This window comes from Bombus pascuorum, chromosome 10 (genome assembly GCF_905332965.1).
Source record: "Bombus pascuorum chromosome 10, iyBomPasc1.1, whole genome shotgun sequence".
In the NCBI taxonomy this organism is placed as follows: domain Eukaryota; kingdom Metazoa; phylum Arthropoda; class Insecta; order Hymenoptera; family Apidae; genus Bombus; species Bombus pascuorum.
In genome coordinates, this window is record NC_083497.1 from 14,405,794 (window position 1) to 14,431,069 (window position 25,276).

At 41.7% G+C, this 25,276-nt stretch overlaps 1 protein-coding gene across 2 annotated transcripts in view; it reads right to left on the reverse strand.

Moving 5' to 3' along the window:
- Nucleotides 1-464: 464 nt before the first annotated feature.
- The window catches only part of LOC132911093 (mRNA decay activator protein ZFP36L2-A), a 31,914-nt gene continuing 7,102 nt past the window's right edge, over nt 465-25,276 (reverse strand). The window contains exons 2-4 of one of the 2 annotated variants that reach the window (XM_060967491.1): nt 16,300-16,359; nt 8,459-9,626; nt 465-7,731 (exon numbers count right to left, since the gene is read on the reverse strand). In XM_060967491.1, coding sequence (XP_060823474.1) covers nt 8,493-9,626; nt 16,300-16,359 — 1,194 coding nt within the window. In that variant the 3' untranslated portion in view covers nt 465-7,731; nt 8,459-8,492. The remainder of the gene's footprint in view (nt 7,732-8,458; nt 9,627-16,299; nt 16,360-25,276) is intronic. The other variant, XM_060967492.1, reaches the window with a different exon arrangement.

Here is a 25,276-nt window from a genome sequence, read left to right on the forward strand (position 1 = left end):
TTGCGCAGAGGGCCTGGCGTCCGATAAGGAGACGACGAACCATCGTGACGAACGTTCGACATCGTGTCGTAAACCAGGATGCGTAATTTTCAACTACGGACGAACGACAGGATGTCATTACGCTAGAAAATTTCCCAACGAAGGAAGCGTAGATTTCCTACGTCCCTTAAATCGACCGAGATGATACAATGGTGTTTGGTAGAAATCGCGATTGCACGCAATCCTATGAAATTCTATTGGATATCGTAATAAAGCGTTGTATTTTGTACAAAATTAAATCGCACTTGACGAACAAAAGTTATTTGTACGTAAAGTTAAGAGTGACTATACACGTGCATATAGTATATCGGTGAACGAGTAAGAATCAGTGGGCGATTATCGGCAACTGGATTTAGGGGACGAAAAGAAGGGGAAGGACAAGATGAGGAGTCACGGTGGTGAAAAAATCAATCGTACAAACTCCATTATTTTGTAATAATAAAATGTATTAAATAGATACGTGTATTGTTGGCAATACTTATCAAACTACAATTTTCTTCAATCGTGGTACATGAGACTCGCGTATATGTGTGTTCTTTCGGTAAATGAAACGAAGAAGAATCGTCGATGCGCGGGGCGAGATTCGTTCGGCGTCGGGTGAAAGCGGTAAGAAAAAAAATATCGGAGACACAAACAAAAATCAATCGTGCATTCGCCAAACGACGAACAGTCCTTACGTACTACGTCGCTAACAGAAGTATCCTGGAAGGGAATTTCGCGTTCACCGTTGGTCGAACAAACGTCGCCTCTCGCAAACGGCGTTCGTATCTTTCTTTTTTATGTTTTAAGGCACTCTCTCTCTGTCTTTCTCGCCATTCCTCTAATTAATGAAACTCTACACGCATTTATCACCTTTATGGTCCCATTGTGGATTAGACTGAAGTCGTTCGAGACTGTACCACACGCACTATGTAACCTACATTGTCCCGAAATAAAAAGAAAAAAAAAGATACAGAAACAGAAAGTAACCTTGGATCGTTTCTGCGAAATCTCGTTAAACGACGACGAACCTTCCGGCGAACGACCCAACGAGAGACTCGTGAAAAATCGCAATCCTCCGTTGAACCGCTAATCGTTAGCTGGAAGATGGATCTTGAAGACGATCGGAAGAAAAGAAACACAGCGCGGACAAACCGAGATTTCGCAATGACCTTACGTGCGAGCTCTTCGACAGATACCATGTCCAGTTCGAACGACTTCCGCCAGCCTATCAATTGGCTCCCAAAAACGAATTTCGACCTCTCTTAGTACATATCGCTAAATGTCTCTCTCTCTCTCTCTCTCTCACACACACACACACACACATTCTCATTCTCTCTCTCGCTCGCTCGCTCGCTTTCGTCGAACATGATATATATCTGCCGCGCAAATCGTTTTCTCGAACGGCTGCCGGTCGACATCGCACGGCGGTCGCGTATCACAAGGAGAAATTAAGTATACACACTCTCGTCGTTTTTTTTCTTCTTTTTTTTCCATTTGATGGGAACACACCGTGGTTAGTCGGCCCTGACAGGAACCGGTTCTCCACGGGGCAAGAAAAGAAGGGGGGAGAGAAATACATTCTGGTAGATTGGTCTCGAAGAAACGGAAGAAAATACATGATAAAAAAAAAAAAAAAAAAAAAAGAAATAGTAAGAATATTATAATATAATAATAATAATAATAATAATAATAATAATAATAATTATAATAATTATAAGACATAAAGAATCTTGCGGGCTTGTTAGTGATCATCGGTTTCCTCTGAGAGCCAAGAGATCGACCTGTCACATTACATTGTCGTAACGCGTGTACTACACATTTATTTCTTGACTTATTTATTTATTTATATATATATGTGTATATATATATATATATATTGTGTATCTTGTGAAGAACGTTGTATAAAATATTGTATAAATATATAAATACTTGATTGAAAAAATAAATATATTAAATTAAAAAAGAGACGTAACGTAAAGTATATATTTTATTATTAATATTATATTTAATATGTATATATTGTCAAGTCTATAACAGGAGGGTACGAAATTTGCGTCGTTCGCTGCTGCGACAGAGTCTCGTCCTGTCGCTTATGCTATATATGTATGTATATACGATGTATGCATGTGTGTCTCGATCGACAAAGGTTTTCATTTGTACAATTCGGGACATAGCGTTTGCTCGCCAATAGGATTCGGAGGAACCGAGAAAGATGAAGATATTTTTGCCAGGAATAGTTCAAAGTTCCAGAAGCCTATCCACGCCATTTCGAAGAGCAGGAAAAACTAAGAGACGTACACGTGCCTTCGTGTGTGTTATAAAATAAACTATCCATGTAAAATGGTTCGAATAAATACATACAGTTATATTAATTGCACTAGTCAACTGAAATTTACGTTCTCCTTTCCTCTCGCCAACTACTCTTTCGTTCTCGTAAGTATAAAATAAAAAAAGGGAAACGTGTGAAAACTAGAAAGAAATTTAAAAATAAACCGTGCTCGATGCAAGAAACGTAAACGACACTGTATATTCGAAATCGCGGCATGTTGTTCTCCTATGAATTAACAGAAAACTCGCTTGGTTCCACGAACTTTGGTTCGAGAAACAAAAGAAAAGGGGAGAAGAAAGAGAAAACAGAAAAATGGGAGAGTAGAACGAGGGAAATATAATTTGTAGTACGAACGTACAACGATTATAAATCCACTTTGCGTCTACGCTGCTGCGGTAAACTATTTTCCATTTGTAAATAAATTAAATACACCCTCCTACCTAGTAGGATTCTCTCGTCGCGGATTTCGTACCGATTGTTTTCGATCTCTCGAGAGATATATCCGACAGTACCGTATCTAGTTTGCCTTCCATTCTGCCACGATTTCGAAGAACGCGCAGCTTCGAAGTTACCCGAAATTGCCACGCATCGAGTAATCGTCTAACGATAGCGACATTAAAAAAAGAGAAACCAAGAACGAGAGGGAAAAGAAGGAGAAAATTTGTCTTTGTATCGGCGATACACGAGTAATTTCTGTTTCGAAGTAAAAAGATCCGACCAATCGAGTTTTCCGAGCTAGGAAGAAAGAGCGGAAACATCGATCAACTTGGACAAGCGAAACGATGTAAATGTACCAATCGGATACAGACATATCCATATATATATATTATATCCAGGGTTTTTGAAAATTATATCAAAGGTGAAACGGGCATCTTAAATCGCGTTACGCGTGCAGCACGCATCGATAAAACAAACAAGTTGCGATTCTACATAAACGTCGTTCCCTGTGTGATAAACAGTGACATAATTTAAAAATACCCTGTATATTACATACTAATACATACATATATAGATGGATGACGTAACAGGATAGGTTGGTAGATAGCGAGAGCGACGGAACGCGACCAAGGAAATGCCGTCGCAGCATCGCGAGACGCTTTTTTGAAAGGCGTGCCGTCGTTGCTAGTCGTTACTTGTCTCATCGTGGTGCGTGAAATCGTGCGGGCTGCCGCCAGGTCTCGAGAACTCGTCGAGAGAGTCCGGCGTGCCTCCTCCCGTTTCGCTAGGGCCGTGAGTGTGTATACGTATACGCGTATACGTATTCGTATTAAACGTTTCACGGTGTATACCATAGCTTTGTTTTGGAGAACGCGCGCCAAACCTAACCCGCCGCCGCAGCCCGACCCCCGTATATGCCTACGCATCTTTTTATTTTCTTGTCTCGATCGACCGACGAACAAACTCTCTGCGACTTTCACTCTCCGTGCCCGGCAAACGCGCTCTTTCCACCGTTTCTCCTTCCCTCTTCGTACGCGTACTTCTCCCCGCGATTTTATTCCTTTCTCGACGCGAACCGGAGCGGCGCGCCGCAACCTGCGACAGCGCCGAGCCAGCAGATTTTTTAATCGTCGCCATCGCTAATCGACTTTATCGCGCGCTATCGATGGTGAGAGCGCGCGCGCCAACAGAAACGTTGCCTTTCCTCGCAAAAGCAAATACGCGATACGCATCAGCCTATGGCGCGGGCAACATCGACAGCCCGGTAAACCTTGAATCGGTGAATTATAGAAACACGAGGATTTTCTTTGCCACTCTAGATTTCGGAATCTCTAGCTTTCTGCTTTCTGGGCTCGTGGATGGAGAGTCGCGTAAATGGAGGAATCGAGCGTATCGTTACGTACGGGCACGAGAGAAACGGGCGAGTATGCATGTACGTTATGGCAAGGAATTAAATAATATTCGTTAAATAATAAATGTACAAAAGATGGACCAAGCACAAATGGGTTAAGGGACGGCTTCGCGTTTTTTTCAACGCGAAACAACGGTAATAACGAAGATACGATCGATAACGTTGATGAGATGTGACGATCTGTGAAAATGCTAGGATAACGCTAGCACGTCGGAAGACAGTGCTGGCGGCAGTGATGACGGTAGTAAAGTGACGATAGTAACGTAACGAGTAATAGCGACAGTAGCAGAAGTAGTAGTAGCAATTGCGGTAGTAATAATAGAAGTAATAGCAATAATAGTAACGATTGAGATGATGATAATGATGGTGTTGCTAATAATAATAATAATAATAATAATAATAATAATAATAATAATAATAATAATAATAATAATAATAGCAATTAGAATAATAAGAAGAATAAGAATAATACCATAATATAAAGGATATAGAGCCGCGAAAGCAGCAAATATATATATATATATATTTGTTAGGTGAGACAGGATACTAATTGACCTTAGTTCGGAGTTTTGAACGACGATCGTCGAAGCAATCGAATTGCATAATGGGCACTCGCAATTGACTGCATCGTTTTGCAAGAAAATGGAAAAAACAAAAATAATAAAAATAATGATATTAACATTAATATTACTAATAATAATGATGATGATGATGATGATGACGATGATGATAATGATAATAATAATATAAAGGGAAAAAGAAACGATCAGTCAGATAAATAATATGACAATATTAAATGAATATGTCGTGCCGTTTGTTGTAGTATTGAGACTTATAGTGTTGCGAATTCTACAATAATAATAATAATAGTAATATAATAATAATAATAATATAAAATAATAGTTAATAATTAATAATAAAAATAATATTAGTACAATGATGCTTGTGATGATGACGATGGTGATGATAATGATGATGACGATGATAATAATAATAATAATAATAATAATGATGATGATGATGATGATGATGATGATGATGATGATAATAATAATAATAATAACGGTAATAATCAAATCCATAACAGTTTAAACTAAAACGATTTCGATTAATTTATACTTGAAGCAAACGTGATTATAGATTCAATTATCAGCGCAAGTATGTGGCGTGCATATATACAAAATGTATTTCGTTTTTCAGAAACTACGTTATTTAGCACTTTCTTTTTTGTTTCGTATTGCTCAACATTGTTCTCTCGACATTCTGATAAAGGCAACGCGCTTTTTTCGCCAAGAAATCCATTGGCGATATTTGAAAAAGAAACGAAAATAAAAAAATAAGACGAACGAAAATAAGACACCGACAAGTTACTCGGTTCGTCGTTCCACTTTCTCGAAACGACGCTTTGAACGATCTTAACACGAAAAGTGATTATTTGCCGGCAGACGGAAGCACTCTCGAAATTACGTCGCCTCATTGCCCTAAGCTCACTGTCGCTTTCGCTCGATCTACCTATATGTTTTCTCCGTTCGCTCTCTTCGTCATACGATTGCTTTTCTTTTCATCCATAATGTTTATGCTTTTATCGCGGTCGAGGCTACGATGTTAAAAGGAGAGGGCCAACGACGGGAAACGGAAGGAGTAATAGGGTCCGCTTCGCGGTATGTGTATACGCATTGTCCTTTCCCATAAAAAAAGAAAACTGGTATGTAGCTGTTGCAATTACAAATTGCAGCATCAACTGTTATCGTATAGACTTTGAACGAGAGGGAGAAACAGAGAGAGCATATTATCCTATCGAGCTAAAGCTAGAGCGAATTTATTTCGTGGTTCGTTAGAGAAAGAAATGGGTTTACCAAGATTTGCTTTTGGTACCAGTCGGTCATGGAAAGAAGAATTGGCTCTCCTTTGCCATTAAAATTTCTTACAATTACTCGATTGTCTTAGCTTTGGAAAGTCGGTAAAAATAGACTTTTCTTTGTTCTTTTCGAACATTTGATCGATCGATTAACCGAGAACGTAAAAGAAAACAAACAAGAACATGGAAAAAACCAAAATTTTCAACCAAGCTATGACGTACGTCCGATAATGCTTCTTCGGTCCAATAAGCTAGAAAATGAAAAAGAATCAAGAACGTCTATAGATGGATAAAATGTCTAAAAATCGATTAAAAAGAAAATTATAAAAGTAACTCTGATGCTGGTAAGAAATTCCATTAGGAGATACTTTCGTCTCGGGATAGAACATCATTCCAAAGACAAAAATCTTTTTTCTCGGGAAACTTATAAATCAGTTGTCAACCTTTCGTTGGCGTACAGCGTCTCTCGTACAAAATTCGCCTTGAACGCGTAAAACGATTGAAAGCCCTGACGAATTCTCGTCTATAAAAGTATCTATCTTCGTATAACTTATCGTTAAATGAGCACGTTCTTTCGTTCACATGTATACGCTCACACATGCACACGCACACGCGCATACATACACACACACACACACACAGTGCGATCACGAACGCATCACTTTCTCTCATTATCTTCCTATTGCTCGCTTCTTGCTCTCACCATTCGCTCTCTCTCTCCCTTCCTCCCACCCACCCACCCCCCCTCACTCTCACTCTCTCTCTTTCTATCTATCTTCCATTTTGTTAGGTTACTTCGTAATATCACGAGATTGTACACTCACACTGACACACAAACACAAACTTATTTTCTCTAACGTTGGAAGACAATCGGAGTTCCTAAGCCACTTAATTTGCATAGCATGATCTTTGATTGTGATCTCGTGCGCTTCGTCATCTATACCCAACACCAACGCGACACGTTGTACTCGTGTTCATGAGTGTGTGCGTGCGTGCGTGCGTGTGTATACACACACACACACATACACATATCTACATACACGCACACACATGAATTATATATATATATATATATATATATATATATATATATATATATATATATCTTCCTCTCCATCTGTTTTGCTTTTAATAAATTCCCTCGTGCGACTCGATCTCGACTTCCTTTCACTCTCAAAAGTCTACTTTCCCCTCCCGCTTTTTCGCAAGAAGAAATCCAGGAATTATTTAAAAAACGTACGAGTTGGTTCGAAATATTGCAACATTTCACCTGCCCCGGATGGAAAAACGCCTCGTTGTTGAGAGAATCCTTGGGTGAACCAAGCAAAACGGAGGAGCAAGGACAAAGCCGAGGATCGGACATTGAAAGCGGAGATGCCGAGAGACGGGGCTGCGCGAGTCCAAAAGAGATCAAAGAACAACTTGCTCGAGTGAAGTTAGAATTCGGTAGAAACTTGGACTCGTTCTTCCCGTACCTATTCGCTCTCATCGCCGCCTTTTCGTTTCTGCATATTCTTACGTTCGCGCTATCCTTGCTCCCGGATCTTTACGCTTCTCTTTTTCTTTCCTCTATCTTTCTCCTTTTCCACGGTTGAATCATCCAAGGATTCTCACGAGCAGGTCGAGACATCCGGGCTGATACCATCTCGACCTTTCCACTAAACGAGCGTAAACCTAAAGTAAAGAAGAGAAAAAAGAAGGAAACGGACCTGTAGTCGGAGTCACAAAGTGACTGACGCTACTAACGCGGTTAGAATTAACGGCGATATTCAGAGTCGCTAGTGATATTACTGATAACGTTATTAATATTAATTGTAGCGATGATAATATAATATACTGACATAATATTATATATATATATAATATAATTATATAATAATAATAATAATAATAATAATATAATCATAATTATGATAAACATGAAGAAACGACAGTTTAAAGAACGAGTAAGATGCCTAAAGTATTCTACGAATAAAAAAGATACGCTTAAATAAGAAGCCGAGCACGACGGAGAGGAAGGCCCGCCTAACGCGAGAAATATAGTTCAAATGTTAAAAACGAGAAAAGAGAAAAGGAAAAACCTCTTTGAGTCGGTGGAAGAGTCCGTCCCCTCTCCCTAAATAATCACCTGTCTTTTCGGTCGATACATGTATAAATTAACGCGTGTACTTTGGGTCCAACGCTCTTAATCGTTTCTCTCTCTCTCTCTCTCTCTCTCTCTCTTTCTGTACCTTTCACACTCTCTCTCTCACTCTCTCTCACACTCTCTCTCACACACACACACTCTCTCTTACTCTCACACTCTCTATCTCCCTCTCTCTCTCTCTCTCTCGTTTTGCTTTGCTCTTTGAAACGTTTCTGTACATATCTCCAGAAAGAATGTTAGGAAAATAGAATATACCAAAGGAAGTCGAAGGACCCAGAGGAGAATTCCCTTAGATCTTAAGATTCTCAAAGTCGGCGAGGGTGCTGCTGATCCTGTTGAAGACTGGCAGTCTGGACTCGGCGTTCGGCGAGACCGGAGACGGTGTTCTCGGCGTGGGCTCGTCGGAGCTCAGAGGACTGCATACGCTGTTGGTTCGAGGGCTGGGACTTCGTCTCGTGGCAAGGAGCCCGAAATCCTGGCCGAAGCTGAACGGCGAGGTAACGGACGGTTGCTGATTGCAGTCGTCGCTGAAGAAACTCGCCATAGAGTTGGTAGGCGACTGACTAAGGCTGGACGACGGAGAAACCGAGTCTCCGGTGCTGCCGAGTGAAAAGGTCGGCTTCGGCCTGGTGGCGCCGATCACCGACGAGCTAACGGTCGTCGAGCTAGTCTGATGGTGATGGTGGTGATGGTGGTGGTGGTGGTGGTGTTGGCTGGTCGTTAGACTCAACGAGTTGGTTCGAAGCAATGGCGGTGGATTGTACGCATTGGTGGTACTGCACAGGCTCAGGGAATTGGCTCTCATGAGGTTGGGGCTCGTCGCGGCCGCGACTGCAGCTACCTGAGGCGAGGCCGCGATCTGTTCGAGCAGAGCGACGCTGCTGATCGTCGTCGGATTGACGTTCGAGCCGCTGCAGGTATTTCCACCGGCGGCTGCGGCTGCCGCTGCCGCTGCTGCCGCGCTTAGAATAGGATTCAGGCCCATTATGTTCGGTTGCGTGGATCCTAGTTGCGCGCTCACTTTTTGATTGTGAATTCGAGCCTCCTCGAAGTTGTGAATGAAATGGCAACGGGGTCCGTACGGACAGAAACCAATCGTGTGGAACGTGCGGCACAGCTCGGTCTTGTATTTCGGATGCCGGGCGAGATTCCGTAGCTCGCTGTAACCGTGAGCGAACTGACACTTGTCGCCATATTTGCAGGTGCCGCTTTCCTCGAATGGCCTGCACAGCTCCGTTTTATAGCGAGACGTCGGCTCGCTCGCGCTGCGATCTAGTTTACGATGCTGTTCGATCAGGGTTGTTACCAGGGAGGTGTAGCTACGGCGAAGAGGCGCGTGTCCGCCATTATTGCCGGCTGAACCGTTGCCCGAGGTATTCGTCGTTGATGTCGAGGTTGGCTCTTTCGCCTTTGCAGGGCCGTTCTGTAACACACACGCGAAAACGAGAATCGAAATTAGTTATGCCGTTTTCAATTTCCTTTCTGAAATAAAAGTTACGAACGAACAAACAAAAGAAAAAGAAATTAGATAGATCTCGATCGACGAATGAAACTTTGCTGGCGTTATCGAACGTACACGATTCGCTACACAGCTACAGACTCGGGGATAAAAATTCCCGACTCTGACTTTTCTTTATCTCTTTAATTTCCAATTTTGACTCCATTTGTGACAGTTCGTTAACGCGCTAATTACATAACACGCATACAATTGTACGCGTATATGTTACATGTTTGACGGACAATGATGTTCATTCACGCGCCATAAAAGACAAAATTTATCATTTTATCGTAGCCGAAAAGGCTATTGATTCGATCGTATGAAAATATCGCTGCAATTCTAATACTTGTATTGCTACGAAACAAACGATAAATAAACTATACGACAAAGACAACACGAATTTCGCTCCAACATGCTTCGGAATTTATACGAAGAGCAGCGAGGTCCGTTCCAACTTCAGCTCCGACTTCAACGATCAGAAATTCCTTCCGAACTTCGTTGATCTTCGACCAAGTTTAAAAAAGTTATTGGCAGAACAAAACGATCTTGGCAATTTTCCAATCGTGTCATTTTCGCGCAACTCGCAACGGGACGAAAGACGTTAAAACGCTGAAAGGCTGTTTCGTTAATACGTTAATAAGGATGCTCGAAGGTAACGCTGCGCGTAAACATGTTCGGAGCGAGATTAGTATTATTAGTAACGAATAACGACGTCGTCGTCGTCGTCGACGTGGTCGTAATAACCGCGCTCATACGCGAATCACCTCGCGTTTCCTTCGAGAAACAGCTACTCCAATTTGTGGAAGCGTCGTCGACCAAGCATTACCGCCGACGTTCAATCGCAAACAAACTACCGTTTCGAAGAATCGAGTACCGAGCGACGAACAAATGCCGCGATAAATACCTAACGAACGAAAGAATAGGCACGATCGTAGTAATTTCGATGGACACACGCTACACGTACGATATACAACGTTGCCCGAAAACACCAGTCTTCGTTGCAAATATTACGTCGTTAGAGACGCGTTACGCAATGGAATAAATAATACTTGGATGAGAACCCTTGACCAATAACGACCATTTATTTCTAATAGACTCTAATCAAAAATACAGGAAGCTCGTGCACAATTGCTTTATTCGAATAGTGCTTCGACGATGCTCGTCGAGTACTTTTTGTATTTTTACGAGAAACCGTTAACATCGACTTGGTACGTAAGAGTAGGAATCGCGATTGAGAAACGTGTTACGAAACGTGATAAAAGTAACGCCTGGTCTGCTGATATTTTGACCTCTTGTTTATCCAACGATAAATACGTATGTAAATGTGAGCGTAAACGATGTATGTAAATAAAGAGACAACAAAAACACGCGAATCGTTTACAATGTTCTATCCGACGACCATATGGATAACGCTATCGTTGATCGGCTTGGGATCGAGGAATCGACGATGATGGATCTAAAATTATCGGCCAGTGGACCCAGGTATACGAGAGAAGACAAAGGTTCGACGTCTCGGCGAAAAATTCGTGGAACGAGAAACTGCTTGAAAATCTGGAACTATACGTGGACCGAAAGAACAAGCTTTTGAAACGATCCAACGTTACGGGATTTCCAGCAACCCGAGAAAAAACCAACCTTTCGAGAGATCGAATCTTCCACAGAACGAAACCATAAAACGAACGACGTTTTACTTTCCATCCTCGCCTCCTTTGTCAGGCGCTACTTCTCCATCTCGACCAAACATCATATCGTTAGTTTTTGATTTAGCTCTCCATCTACCAACGATTCGTTGCTAAGAACTTTTATCGCAACGGAATTGATTTAAACGTTAATCCGGAATAACTTGGAGAACAGTTGAATCAACTAAATAATTGATTAAACAATCGAATAAATCAAGTTGGAGATATCATCGATCGAAATGTTCTCGGTTTCCATCGAGAAGAATAATAACCATAAATAGCCAGGTACAGCTAAATGGCTTATTATGGTAATTTATGGTCTTTAGACGCGTGTACGTTCGGCTTTCGCGATAAACGTTGCTACGGTTGCACGCAAACGATAACCCTGAAATCTATCTCAATCGTCCATCTTTCTTCAAATCCTTATTGCTCTCCTGTAAATACGTTATTCGTACCATCGAATCTCCGAACAAATAAAAACAGCGATGCGTCGTATCGTCGAATCCAACGATCTTGGAAAACTCTTTCCCAACGGACGAAACAACGTAAACGTGGAACGTTTCGTAACAATTACAAATTGGAAATCGTACGACGATCAAGGCCGTGATTCGTAATACTCTCGCAAGAATCGAACGCGATTCATCTTGGATCATTTGGAGAATTTGGAGTACTCGCGCGCAACTGTAGATTTTCCAAACGGTTATGACCAACACGCAGGTATGTAACAAAGCATCTAACGTATTAACAAAAAATTGAGTAATCGATCGATACTTTCTCCGTAAATCTTTGCTTATATCACAGAACCCGAAGGTTAATCGATCCTCCTCCGTTCCAGCTTCCATAGATCACGTCGCGTTATATCGCATCGCCTGGAAATTTCCACGAGCACGTGTGTTCGCGGCGCACACGGACACGGTCCGCGCGATACACGTTCCTAGCACAGGCGTAATTAGTCTGTCGACTGCAGGTATTAATGCAAAGAAACATCGACGAAGGCAGGAATGCCAGAGTGTCGGTTATCCTGCGATCATCAACGTGCAATTGCCGTTTATCGTGCAGTCGTGAACGCGAACGCGAACGCAAACGCGCACACGTATTCTTTCGCTGCTACTATTCGCTCCTTGTCAACCGAACCTGGTTCGGCTAGATGCAGTCACGCGCGTACGGTCGCCGAGACGTTTTTACGCTTCCTTTTTCCGTGTCACGGTTTATTGCGCGTTCGTCGTAATACTGGTCGCACAGATTATAGAAAGACGCGTTTGTCTGGCGCAGCCAGAATGAAAGCTAGAGCGTACCTTGAGAAGCCAGAGAAAGTTAGCATCGAGAAATAGACGAATAAACCTTAAAGTCGAATGCTCGACAACGTCGATCGTATTCGACAATTCTATGGGGAAAAACGTCTACGATCACGACATGCGTCGTCGATAGACGAAAATAATTCAAGACGCGCTTCGTTCGTCATCCGTTATATCCGTTCGTCATCTGCGTATTGCTCGAAAAGATGTTTGCCAACAACGCGAACTAGGAACGATTGGTGGTACCGGACGCTGCTGATTTTACGGCGAGCTTGAAACGAAACTCGTGCGAAACAATCGACGCGGTGAGACGCGTTCATCGACGTAAATTGATCGCTCTGTTTCACGGACGCTCAATGTCGCAAAAATCTTCTAAAAATAGAACGACAGTTCGTTCTGATAGAACGTAGACGTCGAAATGCTATTGGAACGCAACAGGTCGGGCGATCGCGAAACACGGGAAAAAAATACGTGACTCGAGTTTCTACTCGAAACAGTTTTTCATAGTCTAAGAATTCTCGAACAGTCCTCCGACTTTCCTATCCACGAGATCGATCCTCCTCGAATTATCGATCGACGAGTAAAGAAAAACGATATTTAGCATAAGGCTGACCGCACGGAACACGAGGCAAGGTTCGGGGAAACAGTCGCTAGAAAAGAATCGAAGAATTAATTATTCGTTACCACTGTCGACCAAAGTTCCATGTTCCACACATGTTCCGTGTTCGTGCACTCGAACGAGAATGCATGCCGTACAGAGGCCCCAGCGTCCGTTTTGTAAACGCGACTGCGTGTAACAAACGTGTTAAGAGTCGATTCCACGGATCGACTCGAGAGAGTTTCCACGAAACCGGCTGAAAATAGTCGTAGCTCCTTTCATTCACTGGATTCGACGACAGAGACACCGAGAATGGGCGACAGTTAGTAGCCTGTGCCGCGTTTCGTGCATTCATCTGGCTGACACGTTTTCTTCCACAGAAACTACGTTTCACGTTAAACGAGCTTTGTAGTTCGGCGCAAGGCGATCTCCTACGATAATCGTGTTTTCAGGGTAATGGTACCGAATATAGAGAAACGTAAAACGGTACGACACGTGTTCGACGAATGGAACCACGTGTTTGTCAAACTCTCGGACAGTTCCGATACTCGATCGGTCATGGAACCAACGAAACAAATTATCCAATATGATTTATTAGCGAGATTACCAGATTCGCAACAAGATACAGAACAAGAATAGTAACACACCCGAACCAGCTGGCAGCTGAAACGTGCAACACAACAAATATCGCAAGAAGACTAAAAAGCAAACACCCAATAGACCTCATAAAAGATATAACTTAGAAAAAACGAGGCTGGCACCCCGCTGGGTATATTTATTTTTTATTTATATTTTTTTTTTTTCTTCACCAACAAGATATAACACTTTACCAAATGTCCACAAGGACAAATTGTAAAATAACCAAAATAAAATAAAAAGAAAAAAAAATGATTTATTAGCGAAATAACGTTCAACCGTGGCGATACTTGTTAAGAAACACGCCTACCATCGAGGAAAGATTCCGCGTTTCGCAAAATATAGGTCGATTGTCATAGAAATATAAATGTTTAACTTCGATACGATTTTATCGGATGTATATAGGTTTCAAAGTTCTAAGACGATAATTTCTAAGCGTGTCGTGTCACAATTTAGAACGAAAATATCAATTGCTTATCGTCGTCTCTACCTGGACACGAAAGAGAATAAAATGTAAAAAACAATGAGAATGACCGATTCGATATCGTATCGAAAATACTTATAACGTATTGACGGGCGATAAAACAATCCTTGACAAAAATTGTTTCCACGAACGACACAAAGTATGTAATTTGCCGTTAATTAGCACGTATCGCGATTTCTTGAGTAAAACACGTGATAAGAATTACGTCTTCTAGCGCGAAACCGAGTTGTTTCGTCGTGTTCTCGAATGGCTGACAAATTTTCGAGAAACGTTATGGCAAACGTCCATTTAAATACACGATCATTGTTTGTATGTGTGTAAAAGTATTTTCCGATATTGTCTGATAGACGTGGAAACGTTTTATCAGACACGGTCGGATAAGTTGATTATAATTTAAATGTAATTAGATGAAACAAGTCGTAGATTCGCGAGACAAATAAAAATAGAAAAATATTGTACTATTTTTTGTACGTAATAGGACGGTCTAAATAGGAAATCAAAATTCTTCACAGGGGAACGATGAAAGTTACCTTTGACTTGAATTTATGTACATGTTGATAAATATTGGTTCAATGTAGAGAGGCGCAAACATCGTTACGTAGAATGGCAGGGCACCACAGGATTATGCAACGGTGCAACATCGTAAACATCGCACATATTACCAACGATAAATCGCTTACAACGTATATTTAAATATTTCACGTTCCCATGACATCAGAAAATTATATTACATCGGGAAAGAACTTGCGTCGATCAATGCGTTTTGATCTTAACGGTGCCTTCACCTTTCCCAATCGATAGAAGAAATACGCTACAACGAATTTCTATCGATAACGATTCACCCAGTTATCCGTAACAGCTTTGCGCGAAAAGAAGCCTTTTCTTCTGCCAAACAAAATACATATGTGATTTTTCGCTTCTCATAGTAAAACTCGAGCGTGCCTTCGATAAATTTTATACGTATTTCCTATTATCGAATATACAATATCGTATGGAATCGTGAAAAAGAGGAAACAGGAAAAAATAGATCGATTGCTCGGTCGTCCATCGATGCAGGTACCACGGGGCTTTGTCATTCCATTGTACGTATGTCGAAACGCGTAGACCATGGATTCGTTTCGAAGGTCAAAGATGAAAGTAAGCAAAGCGAGAGGAAGAAGGTTGCGGCGCCGCGGCGGGCAAGTCGAGAGCGAAGAAGCAACGCCGTGCGACGCGACTCAATGGAAATCGGCGTTTCATGCACCGATTCTTACGTAACCGAGACTCATTGCCGGGACTCGCTCAACTATCCTAATTACTCGGTTTCAACCGATTCAACGGCAGTCGGCATCGTTCGTCGACTGCATTTTTCTCGCCGATTTCCCAGTCGATAAGAAATAGAAACGACCCTGTTCTTACACGAGAGACAAATCGTGAAGTTGAAGCTAAGTCGTAGGCAAAAATAAATAGCGCGCGATCTCTCGTTAACCTCGTTGTTTGAATTTGCAGTACGCTATATTTCCTAACGATAAATTGACCTCTAATCTAAGCGGCAAACTATTTAACACGTAACGTCCAATGTCCTACAATTGCTCGTATACATAGGCATGCTGTGATATCGTGACATTGCGAATGTCACGTGAACGCGATAAAAAAAAAAAAAAAATCAAAAAAGAACAAAGAAAAAAAGAAAAAGAAAATAAGATGGCATTGCGAACACCAAGTTAACGAAATATTGGGCGAATTGCAAGCGCGTATCGTATGTATGCGTCGTGTATGAAATGTTTGTTCAGCGAGGTAAGGTTATTGTTGTATTTAATACGCGATATAATACCGATATTGATGATATGAATGGCGAGGAGGGAATCTTTAAAACAAAATACGTACGTACTCGCTATAAGACAGGAAATAAAAAATCCCAACTAACCTGGTTCTTTCGTACAAAACGCGCGTAAGTGGAAAAAACAGGAAGAATCTGGCCATTTTTCTGAAAATGATAATTTAGTTATAAGAAGTCGGCTCGCTTGGAAAGATCGGGTAAAAGATCGGAGAGATCGGATGGGTTGCTACGCGATGCGACGCGGTAGAAGCATCCGATCGAGAGATTTTCGCTCGCATACGTTGAAGTTGAAGACCGTTTTCAAGGCACGACTCGACTGGACGGACAAAAGAGGCAGGCGAGCACAAGGAGAGCCAACGAACGTTTCGCTTTCCGGCGCAGAAGAGCGTGTCGCCCCTTTCGAGACCTGGCGCGCTGGTTTTTCCCTTTGTCGACGTGACCACCGTGCGTGTGCACGGGACGCGAGTGATTGTAAAACGCGATGACTAACGTATGATTCAGGTCTGATAGCGAGTGGAAAAGATGGCGACGCCGACCATGTAAAAACCGGATTCCAACTTTTCAGAGTCGATTCGCCTGCACTTGTTCCTCTCCTCTCTGCTTCCTCGACCGACCGTTCAATGACACTTTTTATTACATCGTACGCTGTTATACGAGTGGTTCGGAATAATAATAGCGTAAAAACAAGCTTCTGTGTAACGTTGAATATCGCGGAATATTCGGTATAAAACTACATCGCCTTTTATAAAGCTATATACAAAATTTAATAAGAACGGAGATTTTATTAAATCGTTATTATTTCGAACAACACGTGTCAGCTGGTCGAACATTGTTCGCTGACTCAAAGATCCACGTCAATTTTAACTACGCCTTTTAGGAACGCGCAACTTTTTCTCCAGTTGCTTACGGAACAATCACAATCGAGCTATAGAGAGAGAGAGAGAGAGAGAACATTTTTTATTTTCATGCAAATCCCAGTTCGCACTCGGGAATCCAAGGTGAGCGTTAAGAGCTAGCGAAACCAACATTAATAACTGAATAAACACAGTGTTTCCGCCAGTTAAATATTCAGTCTGTTTCCACAGCTGATTCGCTCGTTGCGAATATTTACTTCGCTTAAGCGTTACCGGTTGGTCAGCAGATTCTTCACAAATTTTATTTCAAATAATCGTAATAAAATATACATATGTATAGTGGACAAAACGCAGTAGACCGTTAAAGGGACCGTGAAACGAAATATCGAAAAAAGAAACGTTATACATATATATTTCGCTTGTATTGCACATCATTACAGTGATGGCACGCGATTTATTAGCCATGTGACCTGATAAAAATTCGATACTACCATATGTACCGAGTGTACGGATCATCTTCGCGACTAGTATTTGTTTCGTGGCTGCGTAGGAATACCATTGTGTTTGCTTTATCAGAATCAACCTTCTGTAACGTTTCACCGCCGGTAGAAAGTTAGACAGTTTTCACAACGCAAGCACGTGGTAGCCTACCTACTCATGCTTCCATCAACCTATTGTTCCAAGCTTTTCCTTCCCGTTTCCCCTACTTTTCCACGCTAATGGGATCCTAATAGGAAACGATCGGCCAGACAATGCACCGCATCGAGCGGAGAAACCCCGAACAAAGCGGAACGAGCTTTACAAATATTGAAATACGAAAATCAAAATTAATCAAAACGGAAACAAAGCAGACGCAAAGTAGATAAATCATATCGATTTATAGCATTATAGCTTCGTCTTTCCTCTGTTACAGCTTACCTTTATCGCTGAATCACGACAACGACGAAACATCGCTCGAAACAGAACCATCTAGCTATACGTTAACGAGATATTATTCGCGTACACGAGCGACAAGTAGGATTTCGCGAATACGTCTAAACCTGAACGCTAAAAAGATCACCGCTGTTGCACCATCCATACCTCGGGTAGTCGAAGAAAATAACGAAGGCGAAGAAAAGACGCGCGTTAGAACGTTAGTCGTCTGAAAAATGATATTATTCCGATCGCTGAGAAAACTGTTCTACACATTATTCATCGTGTATCGAGGGCAAGTCACGGTTCAGTCGTTTGTTCGTTGCGTACGAGACACGATTTACGTAGCTACATGCGAGTCAGGCTTAAACCACTCGGGAAACACGTTAGCCCACAATCAATGTACCATTCAAACACGTAACGATAATTCATCGCGAGACAATGTAAAAAATGTCTGGCCAACTGCAACCACGATGTATACACGTACGACGCTAGTTCGTTAGCTCGAGTAAAAACAGAACCGGAATAAACGAAAAATAACGAATTAATTAAAAGTACAATGTAAATGGTAAACTGAGGGAGAACCAGCCGTGGTGAACCAACACCGACATTCGCATAAAACGTAAAACGTTTTCGTTTTATCAACGGTGTTTGCAAAAGCACGTATTTCGAAAGTCTTATATCGAAGACATTTTACAAGCGTTACGCGTTTAACGTTAGCGAGTGCTTCGGGACTTGGGACGAGAACGTTTGAAAAATTACCTACAGCTACCGATTTTCCTAATCAAAAAACAAATCGTACGATTCCCACGAACAAATGATTTACGATAAAGTCACTTGACTCGTGTACCTTGATAACGCGGCTCAAACTTCGTCTTGTAATTAAAGGCCATGAAAGCCGTCAACGATCGTGTTTGCGATTAACTAGCGGTTAATAATTGAAGGATCGGAGGCCAATTACACGTGCGACTTTTTCTAGCTGGCCACGTTGCATTCCGTTCTGCGTAGAATGGGGAACACGATCGATGAGATAAGTATAACGAAAGACCATGAGAAGTTGAAAAGTGTATTCGTTTAAAATTATTCCTTTGCCTCTCCTCTCTATACCGTATCTTCTTATATACGCAACGGATTTGGCGTACGTTTGTACAGTACATTACATACAGTCGCTAAAAGTTGCAACTAAAGTTGCTAAAAGTAGGGAATTTCCTCTCGCGAAAACAGGAAAACGACAATTAATTTTCTATTAAATGTAGAATCAAATTATTAACCTCGTTATCGGGTAATCACCGAGCGATCGTGAAAATTATCGAATACTAAAGCGTTGAATTAACTTTCGCTCGCCAAATCTACTAGAAATCTTCCAAGTACGGACAAAGCGTATGCGTCACAAACTCCCATTGGTAAGTAAAACTAACGCAAGGCAATTACAACGAACGCGCTTGCTGGTTGTACGAGAAACGCATAGTCCACCAAAGTACATAAAATGTCTATCCTCGTCATGGTTCGTACACATCGTATAAACAAGCTTGAGAAACAGAGGCCTTACGTTCCCATGACGTTCGCGCTATACCGTCAGCTAGCTCCTACGGCGAAGATTCTATTTGTACAGAAGATGGACGAAAAAGTGTGAAAAGCGATCGCACGCGATTCAGAGAGAGGTAACTGTCGAACAAGGTAAAGCGCGAACGAACAAGAGATATAGATAGAGAAAGAGGTTGCACGTTGAATCACGATGAAATCGTCGTGTCCACGCACACGAGAACAAAGAGCCACCGAATACATCCCGTGACACACGAAAATACAGAGAGTTATGCAGAAGCCGCAAAGTTGACTGGTCGTAAAACACAGACACAGGCGCGCGCGCGCACGATGCTGAGTGCAACGCCGCGTGATTCAGGCGTTGCTGCATGACCACCAAGACTTTCCTTCGCATAAAGAAACTGGATGCACGTGTGCATCGAAAGAGCAAGTGTGCGACACGAAGCCACCGCAGCGAACCAACACGCAGCCAACATATTCGCCAGCGAGCATAGGGTGCCCATCGAGTTGTTTTCATGCTTCCTTTTAGTTTTTACTTCTCTCCCGTTCCGTTTCGGCCGCCTCACCGCCACGGCATCCTTTAAATTTACTGGCAAACGAGAATCAAAGGTAAAACTGTCCGCGCATCGTCAGGAAAATCTCCCGTTTCATCAGCTATTTTCACCAGATACGCCATAATTGGACGACTACGTTTCGTTACACGCAAGGTGATGAATCCTCGCGAAAAGCGTCTTACAGATGTTAGAGTATCGTTGGAGCATCGATAGAGTAGCGTAAGTGGCTACTCTATTGTGGTTTTCTACGGATACCGCTGGAGATTTGTAAAAAAAAAACCTCGTTCAACGAATTTGCGTTTTGGTGAAAATCCGATTTCCATGATTTTAAAATACGTTGTAAACGTTTCGAGCAACTCTTTTGCCATAGATGATCGGTCTTCGACCTTGGTTGTCGAGTTATGTTTTATTCCAACATAATATGCCTTTGTTCGCAAAGCAAAGCTTTTTCTTTCGATTTTATTCATATTTTCCTAACGTTATAGAACGCTGCTGGTACGTTGTTCAGAAGCGACTCGACTCTAATTTTCACTTCGTGGAACGACAAGTAAGCACTTGAAACGCTTTGAAAAGATAACCATACACGAGTCCAAGAAAATCCATCCAGGCTAAGAAAGCACATGTGCGTCTGTTTGTAAAAACGACGCGTTCCGTACACATGGCCGAACAAAAAGGGCATACCATGTTTCCAGCGCTACCTTCGGCCTTTCTTCCTCCTCGTTTCGATTTTTCATGAGAGAAAGACCAGCTAACGAGTGTTCGTGAAAGGACGAGATAGTTCCATTTTTGTTTTCAGTTTCACGTTTCTCGCAACTATCCTGACATTTTACGAACGAAAAGGAAACGCAACGAGTCGTCAACGTTTTCCTGCAAACGTTCACAGCGATAGTCTTATATCGCAAGCGAGTTCGATTCTTTCCCAAGGCTCTCCTTGAAGCGACGTACACGGTGTCGTTATTCAAGCAAACGCGCATTATGTTTGTAAAAAAATTTAATGCCAATTAACTTCCGCCGAGTAGGTGAATGAATGAATGGGAAAGAGAGAGAGAGTGTGTGTGTACACGTGTGTGTGTAATAAATGAATATTATCGTTTCTATAGAAGATACAAAATAGCAAGCAAAATTTACTTGGCAAAAAGCTAAACCAGCCGAAGGAAACAACAATTTCGCAACAGCGACTAAAACCGCCAGGATAAAATAGCAAAAGTGTCAACTTTCGCGACAATGGCAACGAAAAACGAATTTATAGCGATTTATATGCGCAGCGACGTGTCGAAAAGCAACGATCGACGAAAAGGAAGAATTCTGGCCTAAGCAGGCAGAGAAGGAGGTTCGCGTGCGGAATACCTTATAGATTGCTGGTTAACAACGTTGCACGTCCTCATAGGCCATTTTCGTCCGACACTCTGTGCTTAATGAATTCCACAATGGGGATACGTACGTATCTCTCTATTGTATCATAAAAGCCATAATTGCAGATTTACGGCAACGCCGAGAAAGCGATCCTTTACCCCAATTGAACCGATGTACCTATGCAAATTTTATTTCCTGTACACGATCGCTACGTTGCGTTAAAGTCGGCCAACGATTAAAGGAATGACGGTAGTTTAAAAACAATTATATATTATATATTACATAATAATTACGTACGGTAAACGCATACAAACATTTTTATACGAGATTTATATTTTATATTTAGATATAACTAACGTTAAAAAAACGATAATTATTTCTTAATTGATAATTTCTTTTCTCTCTTAATTACGAAAACAGTTATAGTTAATATCAACGTTAAACAACAATTATCCTCGTTGAACTATCGCAGTGGTGCAAACGCGTATAATTAAAATACAAGTAAAAATGAAGTTGTACACGATGCGACAACCGATGGTAGCAACAACATCGACTACTTTCCCTGTCATTTGGTTAACAATACGTGATGGCGATAGACTTTGACCGATTTATCAGGAAAGTAAAAACTTGGAATATATGTAGTTAGCTATCTAAATAATAAGGTGATGTTACTCGAGCAACGATCCAGATATATACAGAGGTAAATTACACCGGAAGCCTATAACAGTGTCGAAAAGATCGAGAAAGAAGCTTTACTCGATGCAACTAACAAGTTCAGCCGAGCAGAAAGTACCGCTGCAAGCCGATCTATACGTACAGAGAAGCACGTGGCTTTCAAACCAGCGACTATCGTGCACACTTCGAAACCAGATCGACCAGAAATTCGTACGCAAATTACCGAAAATAAACTCGGTTCATATCGGCTACGTCGATTAACCACTAAACACTTTTGGCAAATTAAATCGCGAAAGGGCTTGCGCGTTTGTGAAATCGACCGTTTCGCATACAACGACCAAATAATTTCAATCGGGGCGAAGCAATACGATCGTGATCTTTCCTCTCGATCGGCTATTTTGCACGTCACAGTAACCAGTTAGACTCGGGCAACTTTCACGTTTGTTTTCGTTTTTTAAATCACGGTCGTTTCAGCGTGCCAGTTTTCCTTTCGTCGTTAACGATTAATCGATCGTTCAGTGGAGAGGAAAAAGAAATAAAAAAGAGGAGAAGAAGGAGAAGAAGAAGAAGAAGCAGAAAATAACAAGTCATTAACGATGAATTCATTATTCCGGTCACGCAGCGGAACACAACACAATATCTCATTCGAAATAGCTGTCCGATGCACGCAGAATACTTATGCACTCCGCACTAATCACTATTCCTACCTTTCTCAACAAGGTTCGTGTTCCGAGTATAATGTTTTAGCAATGCAACGCCTGCACGCTCCACCGACACGCCTTTCTTCGAGAGTCTCGCTTCGATCGCCGCTACAAAACAACATATTTTCCTCGTCGTCTCTCTCTCTCTCTCTTTCCCTGCCACCCCCTCCCTGCCGCCCTCTTACACACACACACACACTCTCTCTCTCTCTCTCTCGTTCTGTATTCTCGCCAATGCTCTATTATTAAAGATACGCTGCAAAACACTGTTTTCGCGCTGATCGTAATAGCACTAACCTTCCGCGCTCGATATGTTTTATTCAACAAGTAGCTACTTATTAAACAGCTCCCACGAACTCGCTTCTCACTTCACTTGACTTTGTACAGGCTGTAAAAAATACCTATAGAAAAATAATTGTTTCGAATTAAGTTTTCGATCAATTAGAAGGGTATTTTTCATCAGATCGGACCTCTCGTCACATCGATAATCGTCGCAAAAACAAGTACTTTAAATATACAATGTAATAACATATATGCGTAGTAACACATATGTAACAGTAATAAAGATAATATATGTAGTTGTATATTCATAGTTATCTATGATTCTGATTTCACAAATAAATACATCGTAAGCATAAATGAATACTTATTAGAGCAGTTAAATGTTTTTTCTTTTTCTTTTAATAAATTGATGTAATCCTGTATATCTGAAGTCGCAATCAACGATTACGAGTGGGATAAAAAGAACTAAAAAATAACAAAGTCGTACAAACTAGCCGACAAACTCGTAAAGCGATTCTTCGTTTAATTCTGGCCCATACCGCTGGAGGAGAAGGAAAAACGTTCAAAGTAAGGACAAAAATGCTGACGATCGAATTATTTCTGCGATCGAGCTCAACTCCGTTCCGAATCAAAATTCGAAACTGGTTGGCAATCACGATTATTACAGTCGTTATAAGAATGATCGAAGAAACGTGCTTGCTCTCATCGAGAGCCGCGCTACTTTCTAAAACAATAAAATTTTCAAGCATCGATCCGCTTCTAAGTTCGACGCGCGATTAAACGATGTCAGAGCTCTAAATTCTCTCATCCTCGGAATACGAGCCCATAAAACATCGAATTTCTCGTCGACAGGTTGGTTGCCGATCGAACGAACGGAAACTCGGCCTAAATCTTTTCGGTGGATCGGCAACACGGCGTGGAAATTCGAATGTTTTTAATTGGAAAGGTGCATCTCGTCGGGTAAATCAAGCGTGAAAGTGAAATCGAGAGACGCTAAAATATCAAGAGAAGGATCGAGAGATACCAGGCCGGGAAAATATTGCGTGGCACTCTCGCTTTCTCACGTGTGAGACAACCTTTAGGCTTCCTTGGGAACAGAAACGCGCGTTGTGAAGAACGCAGGAAAGCAAGGTGCACCCTTCTCGTTCTTCGGCTTCCTTCTACGCTTTTGTGTATCCAGTTTCTTTTCAGAAATACGGGAACAGTTTTTGAGCGTCTCGTCGAACGTACTTTTTGCAAGGAGAACCGCAAAAGGGAGACACGCTCGAATCTCAGTCTCATAAAAGAATAAAAAGGAGATTTCCATCTGGTCGAGAAATCCTGCGTGGTCCTACTATTCTCTCTGTCTCCGCAATATAATTCCAATTCTTTTAGGCCACGATGTACCCATTCTTTTTCTCTTTCATTTTTTAACATCCACACACATAATGCCTCGTACACGTTCTAGAAAAACTCTAATTTGAAATTTCATTAAAAAAAAAATTTCTTGAATTTTACTTCAACTTGCATTTCATTCGAAAAGATACCGACCATTTCTCCTAACGCATAACAATGTACCTCGTTTGTTCATTTGTTTATGAGTTTCACAGGTGTACATAGTTGTGACGATAGAGCTACAGTGCTGGTGTAGATTTCGTTGTGGGGTACTGCTGTTTTTTCTTCTCATTTAGACGTCGTGGAAGAAAAATCGGACTACGGGCGCTGGGATTTGAGAACCCGGGTCCCGAAACTTTCGTAACCAAAGGCGCCTGATCGCTGCGCTGCCGTCGAGTGCCGCGTCACATGTTTATGGTTGCATCAACGTCAGCGGTTATTAGCAGCTGTTGATCCAAGTTTACCGTGTCCGTTCGGAATATCAACGACGTAAGAAAATCTGGGACATCGATAAATAAAAGAGGAATACCAAAGATACCGAAAGCGATAAGATTTCCACCGAATTTAGAATCTTTCGGCCGTTATAAGCTGAATTTGTGGGAAAATAAAACACCGTGATAATCTTAATCTCTTTCCTCCGGTTTTTTTCTAGAAATACGGGTACCTAACACGAACAAGGAAGAACGCCCGAAGACCTCGAAGTGTAATCGGTGAATCCGCTCCGATAAACCAGCAAAAAAGATACGCGCGTCTGATAAATAGATGGCTAAGAAGCCGATCGATGTAAGTCAGTTACGCGTAAAAAAACGGCGGTGTG